This window comes from Eptesicus fuscus, chromosome 6 (assembly GCF_027574615.1).
Source record: "Eptesicus fuscus isolate TK198812 chromosome 6, DD_ASM_mEF_20220401, whole genome shotgun sequence".
Taxonomy (NCBI): Eukaryota; Metazoa; Chordata; class Mammalia; order Chiroptera; family Vespertilionidae; genus Eptesicus; species Eptesicus fuscus.
The window spans coordinates 25,804,388-25,822,743 of NC_072478.1; the positions used below are offsets into that span (position 1 = coordinate 25,804,388).

Consider the following 18,356-nt stretch of genomic DNA (forward strand, 5'->3'; position numbering starts at 1 on the left):
TCCTGAATGATAGCTTTGCTGGGTAGAGTAATCTTGGTTGTAGGTTCTTGCTATTCATCACTTTGAATATTTCTTGCCACTCCCGTCTGGCCTGCATAGTTTCTGTTGAGAAATCAGCTGACAATCGTATGGGTGCTCCCTTGTAGGTAACTAACTGTTTTTCTCTTGCTGCTTTTAATATTCTCTCTTTGTCTTTTGCTCTTGGCATTTTAATTATGATGTGTCTTGGTGTGGTCCTCTTTGGATTCCTTTTGTTTGGGGTTCTCTGTGCTTCCTGGACTTGTAAGTCTATTTCTTTCACCAGGTGGGAGAAGTTTTCTGTCATTATTTCTTCAAATAGGTTCTCAGTATCTTGCTCTTTCTCTCTTCTTCTGGCACCCCCATAATTCGGATGTTGGTACGCTTTAAGATGTTGCAGAGGCTCCTTATTCTATCTTCATATGTTTTGATTCTTATTTTTCTTTTTGCTTTTCCACTTGGGTGTATTTTTGCTTCTTTGTATTTCAAATCTTTGACTTGATTCTTGTGATCCTCTAGTCTGCTGTTGGATCTCTATATATTATTTTTAATTTCAGTCAGTATATGCTTAATTTCTAGTTGGTCCTTTTTCATATCCTCAAGGGTCTCACTAAATTTATCGGCCTTTTCTGAAAAATTCTTGAAAAACCTTATAACTGTGATTTTGAACTCTATATCCAGTAGTTTGTTTTTCTCCATTTATTTCATTTGTGACCTGTTTCTTTGTCTCCACATTTTGGCTGCTTCCCTTTGTTGATAGAGTGGCTTTGTGTGCTAGGTGTCCTATAGGGCCCAGTGGCTCAGCCTCCCCAGTTACCTGAGGTGGACACTCTTGGTGCACCCCTTTGTGGGCTGTGTGTACAGTCTTGTAGTTAAGCCTTGATTGTTGTTGGTATCACTGTGAGGAATTGACCTCCAGGCCAATTGGCTATGAGGATCTGCTGTGTCTACGATGGGAGAACTTCTGTGCTGGAGACACCCTTATGAGGCAATACTTGCTTCAGTGGGGCTTTGGTACTTACTGAGTCTGCCCCCTGAGTGTGTCCCTTATGGATCAGGATGGCCCTACTCTGACCCCTGGGTACACTGGCTCTTGGATCTCCAAGGAGGTGCTAATTTAGCCTCTGCCTGAGGCCACCCAGCAGGAGCTACAGAGAGATCTGTAGATTCCTCTTCTTTGTTTGGGTTTTGGAGGTGCCCAGATGAGGCCCAGCTGTGAAGCAATACAAGCTGCTGTGGGGCCTTGGGCCTTCTTTTGGATGTTCTGGGTCTCACTGACTCAGCTGCAGATTTTTTAGGTAAGTTTAGATTTCAAAAGACTCGGCCATTCATATGCAAAAGCCTCTGCACACAGTTTGGATGGGGCAGGGTCTCAGGGCGGAGCAAACACCAATGGCTTCCCGTCAGCCCTGCCTGGGTCTCAATGTCCCTTGGTAATCACTGTAAGCACCTCTGAGAGAAAGTCGCCCTTGAGTTCCGCCCACTGCCAGACAGTCCCGTTTCTCCCCAAATGAGTCTGGGTCCCCAGAGTCTTGCCTGGAATTGGAGTTCAGAGCAGTCAGGAGATTGTGTCTCCCTCTGGATTGAAAAAGCCAGCTGCGTACTCAGTTGCCAGCCCTCTCCGCATGCGCGCCTCCGTACCTCTGCCTTTACTTCCGCAGTCCTCTGAGTCTCAGTGTGCTTTTCTCTTTCCTTCTAGTTGTAGAATTTCCACTCAGCCAGCCTTCCTGTGGCTCTGGATGATGTCCGTTTTGTTTTTTAGTTGTAGTTTTGAAGTTGTTGCACGAGGCAGCAGTTTAGGTGTTTACCTATGCCGCCATCTTGTTTTCTCCAAAATGTATTTCTTTACATCAACATTTTAATTGGCGGGGGGCGGGGGTGGGGTGGGGTGGAGGGAGAGGAATGTATGGGCTAGGTCCAGAGGACCAGCAAAGGTCTCCCTGAGGAAGTGACATCCAAGTTGAGTTTGGGTGCCTGTGGGACCCCTCACTCCAAGCTGAGGCTGTCTCTCTCTACCTGTCCCCACCACCCAGTTCCACATGGTAATTGGCTTGAGGGCCAAGGAAGGCCAATATAGTCTCAGTTTCCACAACTACTACAATCTGATGCAGAGACAGGAATGCCCATTCAACGTCATGTTGAGTGGATGGTTGGGCAACAGGTTCACGCAGCCCTAACTACAGGTCAGGTCACCATGCTGAGTTCAGCTTCATCAAATCCTCTGGGTAGCCATGCTATGAAATGAAAGCTGATGTACCCATTTGGGAGATAGGAAGACTGAGGGGGAGATGGCCAGTTAGAGAGTAGGAGAGCTGGAGATTCCCAGTGATGGTTCTGCAAGTTCAGAGCTAGCGTGCAATGCCATCCTTTTCCCCCACCGCAGAAATGATCCAGGAGAAGAACCCAGAGGACTTCCTATTGGCATTGGAAATTCCCCTTTCAAGCTCTATCTGGTCCTGTCTGCCTGTTTCCTGGCCACTGGCATTTTTTGGGTATCCGTCCTCTGCAAGATCACATGATATCCTTGCCCCTGGGGGTCCCACTTCTAGCCACCACTCCCTCCCATCCCTATCCCTGACTGATACCTCCATACCATGTTCTGTCCTTGACTCCCCATCAGGTACAGTGTCTTTAAGATCCACTTGCTCATGGTGGCCCTGGCTTTCACCAGGAGTATCTTGCTCCTTTTTCAGTATGAGAACCTGGGCCTGGAGCAGGGGGCAGGCTGGACTCCCTGGGTCCAAGATGCAGTCTGAACAGGCCACTCCCAGCTCTCTGCAGACCCTGGGTGTGGCAGTTCTATGTGTCCATCTGTTTTATCATTGTGGCCAGCTGTCCATCCACTTCATCTGTCTATTTGCCCTTCTGTAAAGCTGTGACTGCCTACCTGACTGATTCTCACTCTCCATCCATCTAACTATGATCTTTCCTCCATTGTTGTGGCTGTGACTGCCCATTTCTGAGTCCACTCACCGTGCTGATCATAACCATCAGTTCAGTCAACTTTCTAGCCATCCATCTGACAATGATTGTCCATGTTCCTAAACCACCACCATCCACCCATTTGTAACCACTGCCCATCTCTCTGCCTGTCCATCTATCTGTCCACCTCCACATCAACTACTACTTCATCAACAACCAGGGCCATCACATCAAAGGCCTTGCTGTCATGCATAACATGACACACTTATGAGTGACCTTCTCTGCTGGGAAAGGTGGTGGGCAGTGGGCAGGAGAGGGCTGGGTGCCCCTCTCACTACTCCCTCTCCCCAGCCTCTAGGATGATGGGTGCCCTTCTCTTCACCATTTCCTTGATCAGCTCTGGCTGGGCATTTGTCTAGTGCATGCTGTCCAACAAGGAGAAGATCTTGGGATCCTGATCCTGATACAGGTACATCTGAGGCCCTAGGTGGGCACGCCTGCACACATGGGCATACCCGCCCACCCTATACCTGCCCTACAGGTCCTGGCTAACCTGGCCTACGTCGTCATCACATCCTATGAGGAGGGTGTTAGTGACTGTGGGCTTCTCTTTCTGGTAGATCTTATCTGTTGCGATACTATCCTTTTTCCTGTGGTCTGGTGAGGACTCTACCCCTGCCCTCCCCCAGGCCCAGACCTCACCCTCATGGACATGGGTGGAGGCAGCACTGACTGTTCCTTGTGTGCCCCTCTCCTTCCCAGGTCCATCCAGCATCTGGCCCCAAGGAAGGGTGAGGCCCTGATCCCTGGGACCCACTGTATTCCCAGCCCCCATTCAGCTTCAGGTCCTTCGGGCTGACCCCCAGATGTCCCTTCCTTCCCCTCTGACTACCCTCTCCCTCTCCTCCATCCCCTTCACTGTCTAACTGGACACCCCCCTCTAGACTTTCTGCCCCATGTCTTCCCCAACCCCAGCCCTACACCCCTCTCCCCATGGTTTTATATATATATATATAATTGATTTTTTTACAGATAAGAAGGGAGAGGGATAGACAATTAGAAACATTAATGAGAGAGAAACATCGATCAGCTGCCTCCTGCACACCCTCTACTGGGGATGTGCATGCAACCAAGGTATATGCCCTTGACCGGAATCAAACCTGGGACCCTTCAGTCTGCAGGCTAATGCTCTATCCAGTGAGCCAAACCAGTTAGGGCTTTCCCCGTGTTCTTGCCTTCAGCTTCCGTCCCCTGACCCCCACTCTCTGTGCCCACCTCTCAGTGGCAGTGAACCTGGACAAGCTGAAGCTGTTTCAACATTACCATGTCGTGGTAGGAACCTCGTTCCCACTCTGAAGGAAGTTTTGAGGGGAAGGACAAATAGCCCCTTGGTACACCCTCCCTAACCCCTTTTTCTGCTGTACCTCTGAACCCCACCACTCAGCCCTCTGCCTTCTATCTGCCCCACCCCAGGCATCCCTTCTGATCTCACTGGGCCCCTGTGCCCAACAGTGTCCCTTGCAGATCATCTGTTGCATCTACTTCATGAGGAAGATCGCTATCCTGCTGTGGGTGGCCATGCCCTTTCCAGTGGCAGTGGCTGTACCAGGTGAGCACAGAGGCCTGGGGAGGGGTGGAAAGGTGGGCCAGACAATGGAGGTGGAGACAGGGGTAGGTACCTGACAATTCTGCTTGGGCCCCCCGCCCCAAGCCCATCCCCCAGCTCTTGCTTGAGGACTCCACTCTCACCTCTCTTTACTCACCACAGGTTACAAGTGCTGCAGGCAGGCAACAACCCCTGTAAGTGTGAGCCCCCAGACAAATGGTGGGGCTATGGTGGGTGGAGCTAAGGCCTAGGATTGGGTGGAGTCGGGTGGCGGGGCCTGACAACCCTTGGGACTGCCTGGCAGTTCCGGGGTGGGGTGGGGTGGGACTGGACAGCTCTGGGGACGGGGCCTGGCACCGATTAGCTCCGATCGTCTTGTGGCTGCTTTTTGAATGACAGATTCTGGGTTCCTGGAAAGCCTGTCCAAAGTCAACAAAACAGCCGATGTCCCAGAGCTATTGTGATCACCCCCACATCTCAGACCATGCTTTTTCACCCTCCTTCTCTGCTCACACACATTCCTCACTCCAGCTTCTCTCCCAAAGTGTGGGGGGTTTGTAGAAAGGGGGCCTGTGAGTACAAGGTTCCTAACTCCCTGGGAGCCATGTTCCCAGAGCCCATTCAGAAGTAGATGGACAGTTCCCTCTTCCCCCAAGTATGGGGCAGCCCTGTCCCCACCCGGGACCAGGGACCATGTCCAACTTGCAACTGTAAAATAATGACCTATCTGTTTTGCTCCCCTGGTTTCTTGCCTTTCTGGGGGTTGAGGTCTAACACAGGGGTTCTATTTACAATTTAGAAACCTGTATTCACAGGAGGAGGTGGTTGTAGTATTTATTGCTTTACACATGCAATTAATATGAATTGAGCAACTACTGTGAGTGGGCCCTATGCCGAGTGCTGAGGACAGAGAAATGACCAAGACCCACCCAGTCTCAACACTCAAGGGGCTCTTAGTCCTGGGAGTAGGAAATTGGAGAGGAAGACAGAGAGAGGGACATGTTATCACACAGTTTCATCACAGGGCCCTGACCCAGCCTGGGAAGTTAGGGAAAGTGAATAGCGAAGTTGTGGGGAGGATATGAGCCCAGATGAGGAACAGTATGTGCAAAGGCGGGATGTAAGAAAAATAGTGTTTGAAAGACCCGCAAGTGGCTCAAGCAAAGAGTATAAGTAGTAGTAGCTGCCCAGCTGGTGTGGCTCAGAGGTTGAGTGACAACTCATGAACCAGGAAGTCATGGTTCAGTTCCAGTCAAGGGCACATGCCTGGGTTGCAGGCTCAATCCCCAGTAGGGGACGTGCAAGAGGGTTCTCACTCACCATTGATATTTCTATCTCTCTCCCTACCTCTGAAATCAATAAAAACATATTTTTTTAAAAAAAGTAGTTCCTCTCTGAAATTAATAAAAACATTTTTTGAAGTAGTAGTAGCTATCCATGGACCTTAACTCATTAAAAAGCTTCTGGCCCTAACCGGTTTGGCTCAGTGGATAGAACGTCAGCCTGTGGTCTGAAGGGTCCCAGGTTCGATTCCAGTCAAGGGCATGTACCTTGGTTGTGGGCACATTCCCAGTAGGGGGTGTGCAGGAGGCAGCTGATCTGTCATCAATGTTTCTAACTCTCTATCTCTCTCCCTTCCTCTCTGTAAAGAAATCAATAAAAATATATTTTTTAAAAACAACTTCTGAGGCACAGAGGCTAAGTGACTTGCCCAAGATCACACCGATAAGGCATTGGTGTGAGACTCAATAAACAAAACGCCAGGAACCACACCTCAATCTTCCCCTATTTTGCTACATGGCCCTAGATAAGGGGTTTAATCTCTGTTTTCTCACAGGTCAGATGGGGGTCATTGAGTATCACCTGTGAGTGTCTGGCTCAGTGCAGTGCCCAGAAACACAGCCATTTCTTTCCTGGCCTGTCTGAAACTAGAGGAGTGACCTCAGGTTAGAGACACACCTGTGCACACACCCGTGGTCAGACTCCCAAAATGCATTATGTCCTTCTCACCCCCTGACCTCACCCTTTAACCAGAGCACCCAGGACCCCTTTTGAAACTTTGAGAATCATTCCTCAGTGGGGGTCACAGGCATGGGACAGGGGTAGGGAACCTGCTGGGGTCCAGGCTTCCTGCAGGCAGAAACAAGTGTAACTGGGGCCCAGATGAATAAATAGCCCAGCCAGACAAAGAAGGAAGTGGGAAGGCATTGCAGCATGAGGAAGTTGGGTGAGCAAGGTGGAGATGCCCAGAATAGCCTGCAAGTCCTGCTGCAAGGTTGTCAGGGGCCAGTGGGAGGGCAAGAGCAGCTGGCAGGAACCTGAAGACAGGCAGACAACTGGGACTTTGTGCTGGGACCCATAGGCGTCAGGAAAGAGTTTCAAGCGGGAAGGGACATGCCATACAAGGTCTATGCTTTATCCACATGCACTCTGGGTAGGCAGAGTCATGGCGCCCCAAAGATGTCCACATCCTAATCCCCAGAACCTGTGAATATGTTACATTTCTTTTTTTCTTTTTAAAAAAATATGTATTTCTTTATTGATTTCAGAGAGGAAGGGAAAGGGAGAGAGAGATAGAAACATCAATGATGAGAGAGAATCATTGATCGGCTGCCTCCTGCACAACCCCCATTGGGTATCTAGCCCACAACCCAGGCATGTGCCCTTGGCTGGAATCGAACCTGGGACCCTTCAGTCCACAGGCAGATGCTCTATCCACTGAGCCAAGCCAGCTAGGACAAATATGTTACATTTCATGACAGAAGACACTTTGCAGAGATGATTAAGTTAAGGGCCTTAGATTGAGGGCTTATTCTAGACTAGTAGAGGCCCAGTGCTCAATTTCATGCACCAGTGGGGTCCCTCAGCCTGGTCTGCAGGATCAGGCCAAAACCAGCTTTCTGACATCCTCTGAGGGGTCCCAGATTGCGAGAGGGCACAGGCCAGGCCGGGGGACCCCACTGGTGCACCATCAGGACCAGGGAGAGACACGGGAGGTTGACAGCCATGGAGGGAACATGGGCATGTCCAGCCCATCTTGCTCAGTCCCAATTGGCGGGACCCCAGCATCAAGCTAACCTACCAGTCGGAGCGTCTGCCACCTGGTGGTCAGTGCACATCACAGCAAGTGGTTGACCAGTCAACTGTCTGACCCCTGTGGTCAGTGCATGTCATAGCGATTGATTGAGTGGTCTTAGCATATCATTAGCATATTATGCTTTGATTGGTTGAACGGCTGACTGGTCGACCGGACACTTAGCATATTAGGCTTGTATTATATAGGATTCTTCAGGTGGGCTCAATGTCATCACAAGGGTCTTGATAAGGAGGCAGAAGGATGAAGGTCAGAGAATGAGATGTGATGATGGAAACAGCCTGGAGTATGTGCTTTGCAGAAGGAGGAAGGAGCCATAAGCCAAGGAATGCAAGCAGCTTTCAGAAGCTGGAAAGAGCAGGGAATGGATTCTCCCCTATAGCCTGCCAACCTCTCCATTTCATACTTCTGCCTCCAGGATTATGAGATAATTAATAGATGTTGTTTTAAGTCACCTCACCTGTGGTCATTTGTTACAGCAGCAGTCAGAAATTCACAGATTTTAGGGGCACGAGCTCTGGAGTCCAGCTACCTGGGTTCAAATCCCAGCTCTTACCAACTAGAGGATCTTGGGCAAGTGCCAAAGCCCTCAGTTTCTTCATTCATAACGTGGGGCTAGAAATAGCACCGATGGCATGTGAAATAAACCAGATGCATGAAAGAGGCAAGATGCTGCCAGCTGAACCTCATGGAGACATTTGCTGTTGGTTGCACATCTTCATGCATTGTACATCATAACTTTGCAGAGGGAATACAAAGGTGTGTTCTAGGGCAGTGGTCGGCAAACTGCAGCTCGCGAGCCACATGCGGCTCTTTGGCCCTTGAATTTTTAGCAAAGGCCAGCTTAGGAGTACCCTAATTGAGTTAATAACAACGTACCTACCTATATAGTTTAAGTTTAAAAAATTTGGCTCTCAAAAGAAATTTCAATGGTTGTACTGTTGATATTTGGCTCTGTTGACTAATGAGCTTGCCAACCCCTGTCTAGGGAAAAGCCCTGGTTAATATGATGTAGATGAACTGGAAGAGGGGAGTCTACAGCAGGGAAGCCAGGGAGCACAGAGTGAAGAGAAGGGATGGGCTCAGAGAGAGAGTCCAGGGGTCGGTGAGGGCTGGACACAGAGGCGAGGGAGAAGGAGGAAGGGAGGACCCTGGCTGGGAGGCCTGTTGGGCTATCAAAGACATCAGGCAAGAGGGAGGAGGAGGAGGTATAACCAAAATTACATATGTGTTTCAGGCACATCCAGCGGTCGCTACGTGCGGCGTGCCACGCTAAGCATTCTGCTTGCCTGTTGACCTGGAGGGAGGTACATGATTGTGAATGTCCAGTGTACAGATCAGGAACAGGCTGGGAGAAGTCAAAGCTAGAATCAAAATCTGCCCACTGCCCTGACCGGTTTGGCTCAGTTGATAGAGCACCGGCCTACAGATTGACGGGTCCCAGAATCGAACCTGGTCAAGGGCATGTACCTTGGTTGTGGGCGCATCCCTGGTGGGGGGTGTGCAGGAGGCAGCTGATCGATATTTCTCTCTTCTGATGTTTCTGGTTCTCTATCCCTCTCCCGTCCTCTCTGTAAAAAATCAATTAAAAAAATATATTAAAAAATCTGCCCACCATGTCTCCCAGGATGCGGGTCTGGTGCCCAGGCCTCTGCTACGTGTGCCTGAAAGCATGGGGGAAGGAGCCATAGGGCAGATGGGTTAATTCAATCAGGTCAAGGTTATCTATGAGTTAATGAGTAATGAATGGAGTGTGTGGGGTGAGGGGAAGACCAGGCTGCATGGTGGTGGAGACCAGGCTGCCTGGCTATGGGTTGAGGAGGAAAACTCTCAGAAAGCAGTGTAGCAAGGACCCTTCTTAGAAATGGGGGGCCAGGAGCTAGGGGGGGGCTTCTTGCTATTTCCAGGCCTGGCAGTGCCTATGGGGAAAGGGTGGGCTGCAGCAGGGAGATCACTGCACCAAGGCAGGTGGTAGTGGGGGTGTGTGTGTCCCAGGCCTCCCCCTTTCTACCTCTTCTCTCCTTGCATCCCAGCTAGTGTTGTCAGGCAAAATACAGGCGCCCAGTTAAATTCACATTTCAGGTAAATAACAGGTACTTTGCTAGTAAAAGTTTGTCCCCAGATGGCCACTTAAGTCATCAGGCAGCCTGGCTCCACCACCCTCGGTGCCTGAATGCTGGGCCAGGTCTAAGTCCCCTCACAAGCCACCTTCCCTACCCTCCTCCCTTCTGGCTTATCTTGCCCCCCCCCCCTCCCAAACTTCACCCAAAAGTCAAGAAGCCTTCCTCCTGTCACCTCTGTCCTCCCAATGGGTGTCTCACTGCACACTCCCCCCCTCCCTCTGGTTCAGGGGCTTCTCAGTTCCTTTAATTGTCTGAACAGCAGGGACTGTCATCAGTCTCATCTCATCCTTCAGACGGATTCACTGAGGCGCTGAGAAAGGAGGAACCAGGCCTTGCAGGGAGACAGAGGCCAGGCCAGGAACTCCTCAAAGCTGTCCAACCACAAAGCCTGAAGGCTCTAATAACATCGGGAAGTGGGGTGGGAGTTTGGGGGCACCAGAGGAGGGAACAAAGGCAGTATTGGGGGCTGGGGAATCCTAGCAAGCACCCCACCCCAGTTTCAGAAGTTCAATCCCAATTCTGAAGAATAAGCAGGTCTGTTTGTACTCCCTCCTCTTCTAAAGAAAGGGTGTTGCAATCGCACCAGACAGAGGTCAGGTTTGTTCTGTTCCTCTGTGCCTCCCCCACTCTGGGCACAGCCAGGAAAAGCTCAAGAGCGTGGTTTACAGGAACTCAGAACCAGTTCCCCTTCAGTGGGGCTTTGGAAACCAGCCCTCCAGGAATCAGGATCCCCACCCCATTGTGCCTGGACTTCACATACAGCCCAGATGCCCAACCTTGTTGGGAATCAGAGAGATGCAGGTTAAAATGATACTGAGGCAAACATTCAAAGCTTTGCCACCATGATCTCATGGTGGGGGGCAGGGGGTTGGCGTGCAGTGGGGCAACTGACAGTTTTCTGCAGGGCCAGTAAGTATGTAAATCAATATAATTATAGAGGGGAATTGAGCGCTATCTAGTAAGATTACCAATGCCTGTAGACTTTGATCTGTGTTATCTCCTTTCCTTACAAAACACGCCTGTAGAGTGGGCGATGTGATAAGCCCATTTCACATGGGGAAGCTGAGATGCAGGGTGGTTCTCAGGGGCTTGAGACCACCAGTAAGTGACACAGCTGGAAAGTGACACAGGCTCATAGCTCACTGGCAAGAGTATGGTTTGTAATCCATGAAAGTCTGTCCATCAGTTGGAGGACCGTAACTTTCACACAATGTAATATGACGCAGTCTTTTTAAGAACAAGGAAGTTCTCTGTGCACTGGTAATCAACAGCCTCTAGCTGCTTATAAAGAAACAAGGTGTGACTCAGGGAGACCAGGAAGAATTGTATGTAGAACCTGCCAATATTTGTTCCTACAACTGTGTGAACATTTGTAAATGCAAACAATATCTTTGGGGGAAAAAAATCATTATCCTTCATTACATGGTCATGTCTGGGACCTGGATGGCTGGTAACAGGCCCAGGAGGAAAATTATCTTTTCCCTATATATACTTGCACCTTTTTTTAACAGTGTATTTGTAATTTTTATTTTTAAAAATATATTTTTATTGATTACAGAGGGAAAGGGAGACGGAGAGAGAGATAGAAATATCAATGATGAGAGAGAATCATTGATCAGCTGCCTCTTGCCTGCCCCACACTGGGGATCGAGGCCACAACCCGGGCATATGCTCTGACTGGGAATCGAATCGTGACCTCCCAGTTTATAGATCAATGCTCAACCACTGAGCCATGCCAGCCAGGCTATACTTGTATCTTTTAGATATTAAGTCATATGACTACATTACTTATTTATACAAAAAAATAAATATAATTTTAAATAATAATATCCTAAGAGGATGCTGATATAAGACAAACAAGTTAGCAATGGTCCACAAATATACTTTTATATATATATATATATATATATATATATATATATATATATATAAATTTCAGAGAGGAAGGAAGAGGGAGAGAGAGATAGAAACATCAATGATGAGAGAGAATCATTGATCGGCCACTTCCTGCATGCTCCCCACTGGGGGTCGAGCCAGCAACCGGGGCATGTGCCCCTGACCAGAATCAAACCTGGGATCCTTTAGTCCACAGGTTGAAGCTCTATCCACTAAGCCAAACCAGCTAGGGCCGCAAATATTACTTTTTAAATTATCATAGCTATTCAGACATCCTGAGAAGAGTAGGTGAAGGGAGCTCCATGCTCCTATTGCCCTATAAAACATGCTCACCTGGACAGTGAAGTTCTATTGCTACTTCAAAGCCCAGCTGAAATGTACCCTCCCCCAAAAAGCCTTCTCTGACCCTCCAAGAAGCAGAGTTCTTCTCCACATGAGATCACACTCCAGAGGACTAGGAGAGTCTGTGCTGGAGTCTGTCCCCCACTCTGCCTCAGCATGGAAGACCCTGAAGTAGACTCCTAGGAAGGGTTTGGTTAATAAGTACATGGATGAAACTGGACTGGGCCAGGTCCAGATTTCTGAGGCGTGGGGGGAGAGGGGACCCTTGCCCTCAGAGTTCCTCCACTACAATGTGGGTGTAACAGGGAAAGGTCCCTGTTAACCCCTGGCCTTGCCCCTGAGGAAGGCCAGGGCAGGGGGCACTTGTGCTCCTGTTGGAGGAGGACATGCCCTCAGGTTATTTACCCCAGGACTTTCTGGCCCAGGGGATTAAAAAACTTAGGAAACATTATTGAGAAATCTGGGGCAGCCCCAGGGAGGGGAGAGGCCATGGGGAGCAGAGGGCTGGGCTGAGTGGGGGAAAGGCGGGAGCCAGATAAAAGGAGGCCTCCAGCAGCCTCTGCTCAGTCCTCCCTGTCCTCTCCCTCCAACCCTCAGTCCCTCTGTCCCTCTGTCCCTCCATTGTCCCTGTACAATGGGGCCTGCCTCAGGTCCGAGCCTCCTCCTGCTGCTGCTGAGCAGTCTCCCCCTGGCCCTGGGGGACCCCATGTGAGTAGTCATGACCCTACCCCAAGCGAGGCAACTTCTGAGGTGGAGTGGGCATTTGTGGGTTCAGGTCCTTGTAGAATTCAGGGTGCATTATGCCGAAGGAGGAGTAGGAGGTGGGGAGGAATGCTAATAAATGGGGCTGCCTGTGACTTTGAGAGTTTATGGGTTGGGTGTTTGTGAAATTCAGGCATTGTGCAGAGGGGGTGTGGATGTTTATGAAACTGTGGGTCTGTAGGTTTAGGGTGCATATGGTGTTTGCTGATTCTGTGGATGTGGAGGTTTGACCTTACATGATTTGGGAGTTTGCAGTTTTAGGATTTATGGGTTTCAGTGTGTGTAGAGCTGTGGCGTGGGGTTATGTCGGCTGAGGTGGGGTGGATTTAGTTGTATTTATAGGACTGGGTGATAAAGGTTTAGGTAGAGGCATGGGGTGTTCAAGAATTTGGGGTTCAAAGATTTGGTATATGTGACTTTGGCTATGTATAGTTGGATTGCCTGAGAGTCTGGGTGTTTAGACACTTAGGGTGTTTAAAGATTTAGGGATTCAGGAGTATGTATGTGGGTCTCCCAACTGTGGGTTTGGAAATTTAGATAATTGGGGGACTTGCTGGTTCTGGTTTGGAGGTTCGGGGGTTGATGAGACCTATAGCTCCTGAGCCATTGCTGGTCACTGGCTCCCCTCCAGGACCAGGGACTGGGGAGACCCCTGTGCGGGCTAGAATGTCAGGTCCCTGGGACGACCCCGTGCACTCCTCCCACAGGTTCTCCATAATCACCCCCAACATCCTGCGGCTGGAGAACGAGGAGACGGTGGTGGTGGAGGCCCACGATGGGACAGGTAACATTCCTGTCAAGGTTACAGTACACGACTTCCCAGCCAAGAAGCAGGTGCTGTCCAGCAAGGACACCATTCTGAACAGCGCCAATGGATACCTGAGCACCGTCACCATCAAGGTGGGTGCTCACTGGAGCCGCCCCGCGGATGCCCTTTCCCCTCCAAGCCCTCTTTTCCTTCAAGCCCCTCTCCTCTCTGAGTCTCCTCCCTTTTCTGAGCCCCCCTACTACTGAGCCCTCCATCCTCTGAGCCTCTTCTCTGATTCCCCTTTCCATTCCTCTCTGAACCCTAGCCTGTCTCTTGTCCTTGCCCCCTCTCTGAGTACCCGCCTCTCCCCAAACCCGGGCCAACCAGAGAGACCAGGCAGGAGTGAGGGGCAGGCTCTGTTGTGAGGAGGGGCAGGTGTGGACCCAGCCGAAGGCCCAGAGGTTGTACGGTGGGCAAGGGGCCCTGGGGCAGACCCCTCCTCATGCCCTCTCCCATCCATGCCTAGATCCCGGCCAGCAAGGAGTTAAAATCACAGAAGGGGAACAAGTTTGTGACTGTCCAGGCGGCCTTTGGGAATGCTCCGCCGGTGGAGAAGGTGGTGCTAGTCAGCTTTCAGAGCGGGTATCTCTTCATCCAGACGGACAAGACCATCTACACCCCAGGCTCCACGGGTAAGGGCTGGTGGGTGGCTCCGAGGGCTGGGGCTGGGTCATTGGGAGGGGCAGGTCCTCACTGAGCTGTCCCTTTCTCTCCCGACACCTCCCAGTCCTCTATCGGATCTTCACTGTGGACAATGAGCTGCTGCCCGTGGGCCGGACGATTATCGTCAGCATTGAGGTACCAGGCAGCCGGGCCCCCAGACACACTTGGGGCAGAGACTCAAGGAGAGACTAAGGGAGAGTTTGAGACAGAGAAAGAGACACTAGGAAAGACCCTAAGGCAAGCATGTCAAACTCAAAGGCTAACACGGGCCAAATAAACAAGGTGTGAGTTATGTGGGCCGCATAAAAACAAAAGCTTCAACTTTCATAGAAACGTAGGTTTATTTCAATAAAGACATGCTGAATACAAAGGGCTGAAATAAATGAGTAATCGTTAACATAAGAGAACATTTTAATAAAAATTAATATTTTTTTGAACATGAACTTACCAGACACTGAATAACTGCACAAATTAATAAGCGTAACACAAATAAAGCTATTTTTCTTGTTCTCCAAAAGTGAAATATTTCCTGTTGTGCACACCAAACAAGTCAGTACAAGACTAATGATGTGACAATCGGCTGCTAAAATATTCGCTGCTAGTATTAGTGGAGAGAAATGGTGCGCCTGCAAAAAAAGACACACAAGGCAAATGAATGCAACAGGATTATAGTAATCAGTCATTAGCAAATGTTGCAGTCCGTTACTAACAATTATGTATAACAGGATATTGTAAAAATTAAGTTATGAAATTGTTATTAAAACATTTCTTACATACCGTTATATTGGCGGGGCCACAAAAATATTCCTTGTGGGCTGCACATTGCCCAGGGGCCTCGAGTTTGACATGCTTGCCCTAAAGCAATGAAATATAGACACGCACAAACACAGAGGTGGGCGGGGATCCATGGGGCAATGCTGGCACCTGTGAATTCCACCTCCAGATAAACCGCTGTAATTCCATAATGCTGTGTAGCAGTCTGTTCTACCTACTGAGCCAAGAGGCACCTGTGAGCACCTGAGTCTGGGCCAGTCCCTCCTCTGCTCACAGCCTCCAGGACTCCTCCCTCCCTCCAGATAAAAGCTCAAGGCCTGGCTCTGTGGTTGAGTGTCTACCTATGAACCAAGAGGTCAAGGTTGGATTCCAGTCAGGGCACATGACCAGGTTGCAGGCCAGATCCCCAGTGTGGGGCATGCAGGAGGCAACCAATCAGTGACTCTCTCTCATCATTAATGTTTCTATCTCTCTCTACCTCTCTGAAATCAATAATATATATCTATACTAGAGGCCCGGTGCATGAAATTCGTGCACGGAGGGGGGTTGTCCCTCAGCCCAGCCTATACCCTCTCCAATATGGGACCCCTCAAGGGATGTCCGACTGCCCTTTTAGGCCCGATCCCACCAGGATCAGGCCTAAACGGGCAGTCAGACATCCCTTTCACAATCCAGGACTGCTGGCTCCCAACTGCTTGCCTGCCTGCCTTCCTGATTGCCCCTAACCGCTTCTGCCTGCCAGCCTGATCACCCCCTAACCACTCTGCTGCCAGCCTGTTTGCCCCCAACTTCCCTCCTCTGCCGGCCTGGTCACCCCTAACTGCCCTCTCCTGAAGGGTTTATCACCTCCAACTGCCCTCCCTTGTAGGCCTGGTCCTTCTCAACTGCCCTCTCCTGCTGGCCATCTTGTGGTGGCCATCTTGTGTCCACATGGGGGCAGGATCTTTGACCACATGGGGGCAGCTATATTGTGTGTTGCAGTGATGATCAATCTGTATATTACTCTTTTATTAGATAGGATAGAGGCCTGGTACAGGAGTGGGGGCCAGCTGGTTTGCCCTGAAGGGTGTCCCGGATCAGGTGGGGGTTCCCTTGGAGTGTGGGGCGGCCTGAGTGAGGGGCCTGTGGTGGTTTGCAGGATGGCCACGCCCCCTGGCAACGCAAGTGGAGGCCCTGGTATCTGGAATTTATTTTCCTTCTACAATTGAAACTTCGTAGCCTGGAGCGAAGCCAAGCCTGGGGCTCCCTCTGAGGCCAGGCCAGCAGCCATTTCTGTTGGGGTTATAATTGAAACTTTGTTGCCTTAAGCGGGTGGGCCCGGCCAGGGTGTGCAGAAAGCTTTGCTTCCTTTGTTGCTGGCGGCAACCCTGGCCTGCTCTCTCAAGCTCCATTCTGCCGCCATTTGTTTGAATTTGTTTACCTTCTATAATTGAAACTTTGTAGCTTGAGTGGAGACTTAGGCCTGGCAAGGGCAGGAGGAAAGCTTGGCTTCCTCTGTTACCTAGGAAACCTTGCTCTCTGTGGCTGTAGCCATCTTGGTTTGGGTTAATTTGCATGCTCGCTCTGATGGGATGGTGGGCGTGGCTTGTGGGCATGGCTTGTGGGTATGTCGGAGGTATGGTCAATTTGCATATTTGTCTATTATTAGGTAGGATATATTTTTTTAAAAGCTCAAGTCCTCCCCGTGATTTACAAGGCCCTGAATAACCTCCTTTGTCCCTTTCCTGCCCTTACCTCCTCCCACTCTCCCTCTCACTCACTCTATTCCAGCCACACAGGCCTCTTCCCTGTTCCTCTGACACACGAGGCAGAGTCTCCTGCCCCAGGGCCTTTGCATTGGTTGTTCCTTTTGCCCAGAAAACAATCTTTTTCCAAATATGTAAACTACTTGCCCCTTATCTCCTTCAAGACTTTGCTCAGATGTCACAAATGCCCCAATGTTACAGTGAGACCTTTCTGAGCACCTGTAAATTTTCAACCCCCTCCCATTCACACATGCACTCTACTCTCTCTTCATGCCATCCTTTTGGCATCCTGTAAATTGGATTTATTCATTTATTAATTGCCCCCTCTACCAACCTCTGTGGAACCTCAATTCCTTAACAGGAAAGAGATTTTAAAAACAATATATTTTTATTGATTTCAGAGAGGAAGGGAGAGGGAGAGAGATAGAAACATCAATGATGAGAGAGAATCATTGATTAGCTGCCTACTGCATGCCCCCTCCTGGGGACCGAGCCTGCAACCTGGGCATGTGCCCTTGACTAGAATCAAACCCAGGACCTTTAGTTCGCAGGCCGACGCTCTATCCACTGAGACTAACTGGCCAGGGCTAGAGGAAGGAGTTTTTATCTGTTTGTTCAGGGCCTTATTTCCTGAATTCAACAAAGTGCTTGGCATATGGTGGGGCTTAATACAAAGTGATGGAAGAAAGGAGGCAGGGAGGGAGAAAGGAAGATGTGAAATGTCACCTGTGCCAACAGGGTGGCATTATCCACAGTTACCCTGGTTTCCAAGAGAAGCCAGAGAACCAGATTTCTATGTGGGGTCTCCCGATGTTTAACTGTTGAAATAAATGAAATAATATGTGTACAGGAGATTGCTATTCTTGTAGAACAAAAGCTTAAACAGAGCAATTATGTATGGCTTAGAATAAATCAAATGCTCAGCCCAGGGCCCTGCACAAAAGGAGGTAATACAGTCTAGTGATTCTTAATATCAGGGGGCCACTCATAATGATGAGCTCCTGCTTACATGAACTCTGTCCCACGCCAGAGAGGCTGTATTTATCTCCTGTTTTTAGATGTGCACATTGAGCACAGAGAAATTAAGTAACTTGCCCAAGGTCACACAGCTTGTAGGTGGCACAGTGGGATCTGAACGCAGGCTGACCAACTCAGGTCCACGTTCTTAGCCGCTGCTGCTGTAGACATGGCAGAGAGAGTGTCCAGACACAGAGAAGGAGAGGGCCAAGGGGCTAAGCCTGCTCTGAAGAACCACACCCCTCCCTGTCTATCTACAGACTCCCGAAGGCATTCCCATCAAGCGGGACCCCCTCTCTTCTCAAAACCACTTTGGCATCTTGCCCCAGTCTTGGAATATCCCGGAGCTGGTCAAGTACGTCAGGCCCTGCGGGAGTGGGTTTGGGGCTTCCCTATCCCAGAAGGAGTGGGGGGCTGCCAGGTCTGAACAGGTCACTCACCTGCCTTCCCCACAGCATGGGGCAGTGGAAGATACGAGCCCACTATGAAGATTCGCCAGAGCAGGTCTTCTCCGCTGAGTTTGAGGTGAAGGAATACGGTAAGAGAAGGAGGGAGTCAGGGTGTGGGCCCCATAATGCTGGGCTCA

The 18,356-nt window shown here is 50.0% G+C and overlaps 2 protein-coding genes across 2 annotated transcripts in view; both read left to right on the forward strand.

Annotated features, from left to right (window-relative positions):
• Window positions 1–2,057: 2,057 nt before the first annotated feature.
• Window positions 2,058–4,744, forward strand: GPR108 (G protein-coupled receptor 108). The gene is given in 13 exon segments (XM_054718355.1): window positions 2,058–2,160; window positions 2,402–2,452; window positions 2,455–2,554; window positions 2,639–2,710; window positions 3,130–3,209; window positions 3,301–3,381; window positions 3,384–3,409; window positions 3,482–3,600; window positions 3,703–3,731; window positions 4,223–4,272; window positions 4,465–4,521; window positions 4,523–4,549; window positions 4,664–4,744. Coding segments are annotated over 13 exon segments (876 nt in total).
• A 7,891-nt stretch (window positions 4,745–12,635) lies between these two features.
• LOC114229624 (complement C3-like) overlaps window positions 12,636–18,356 on the forward strand; it is a 36,490-nt gene continuing 30,769 nt past the window's right edge. Inside the window, exons 1-6 of the mRNA XM_054716903.1 lie at window positions 12,636–12,709; window positions 13,471–13,663; window positions 14,038–14,203; window positions 14,299–14,369; window positions 18,031–18,125; window positions 18,226–18,308. Coding sequence (XP_054572878.1) covers window positions 12,636–12,709; window positions 13,471–13,663; window positions 14,038–14,203; window positions 14,299–14,369; window positions 18,031–18,125; window positions 18,226–18,308 — 682 coding nt within the window. The remainder of the gene's footprint in view (window positions 12,710–13,470; window positions 13,664–14,037; window positions 14,204–14,298; window positions 14,370–18,030; window positions 18,126–18,225; window positions 18,309–18,356) is intronic.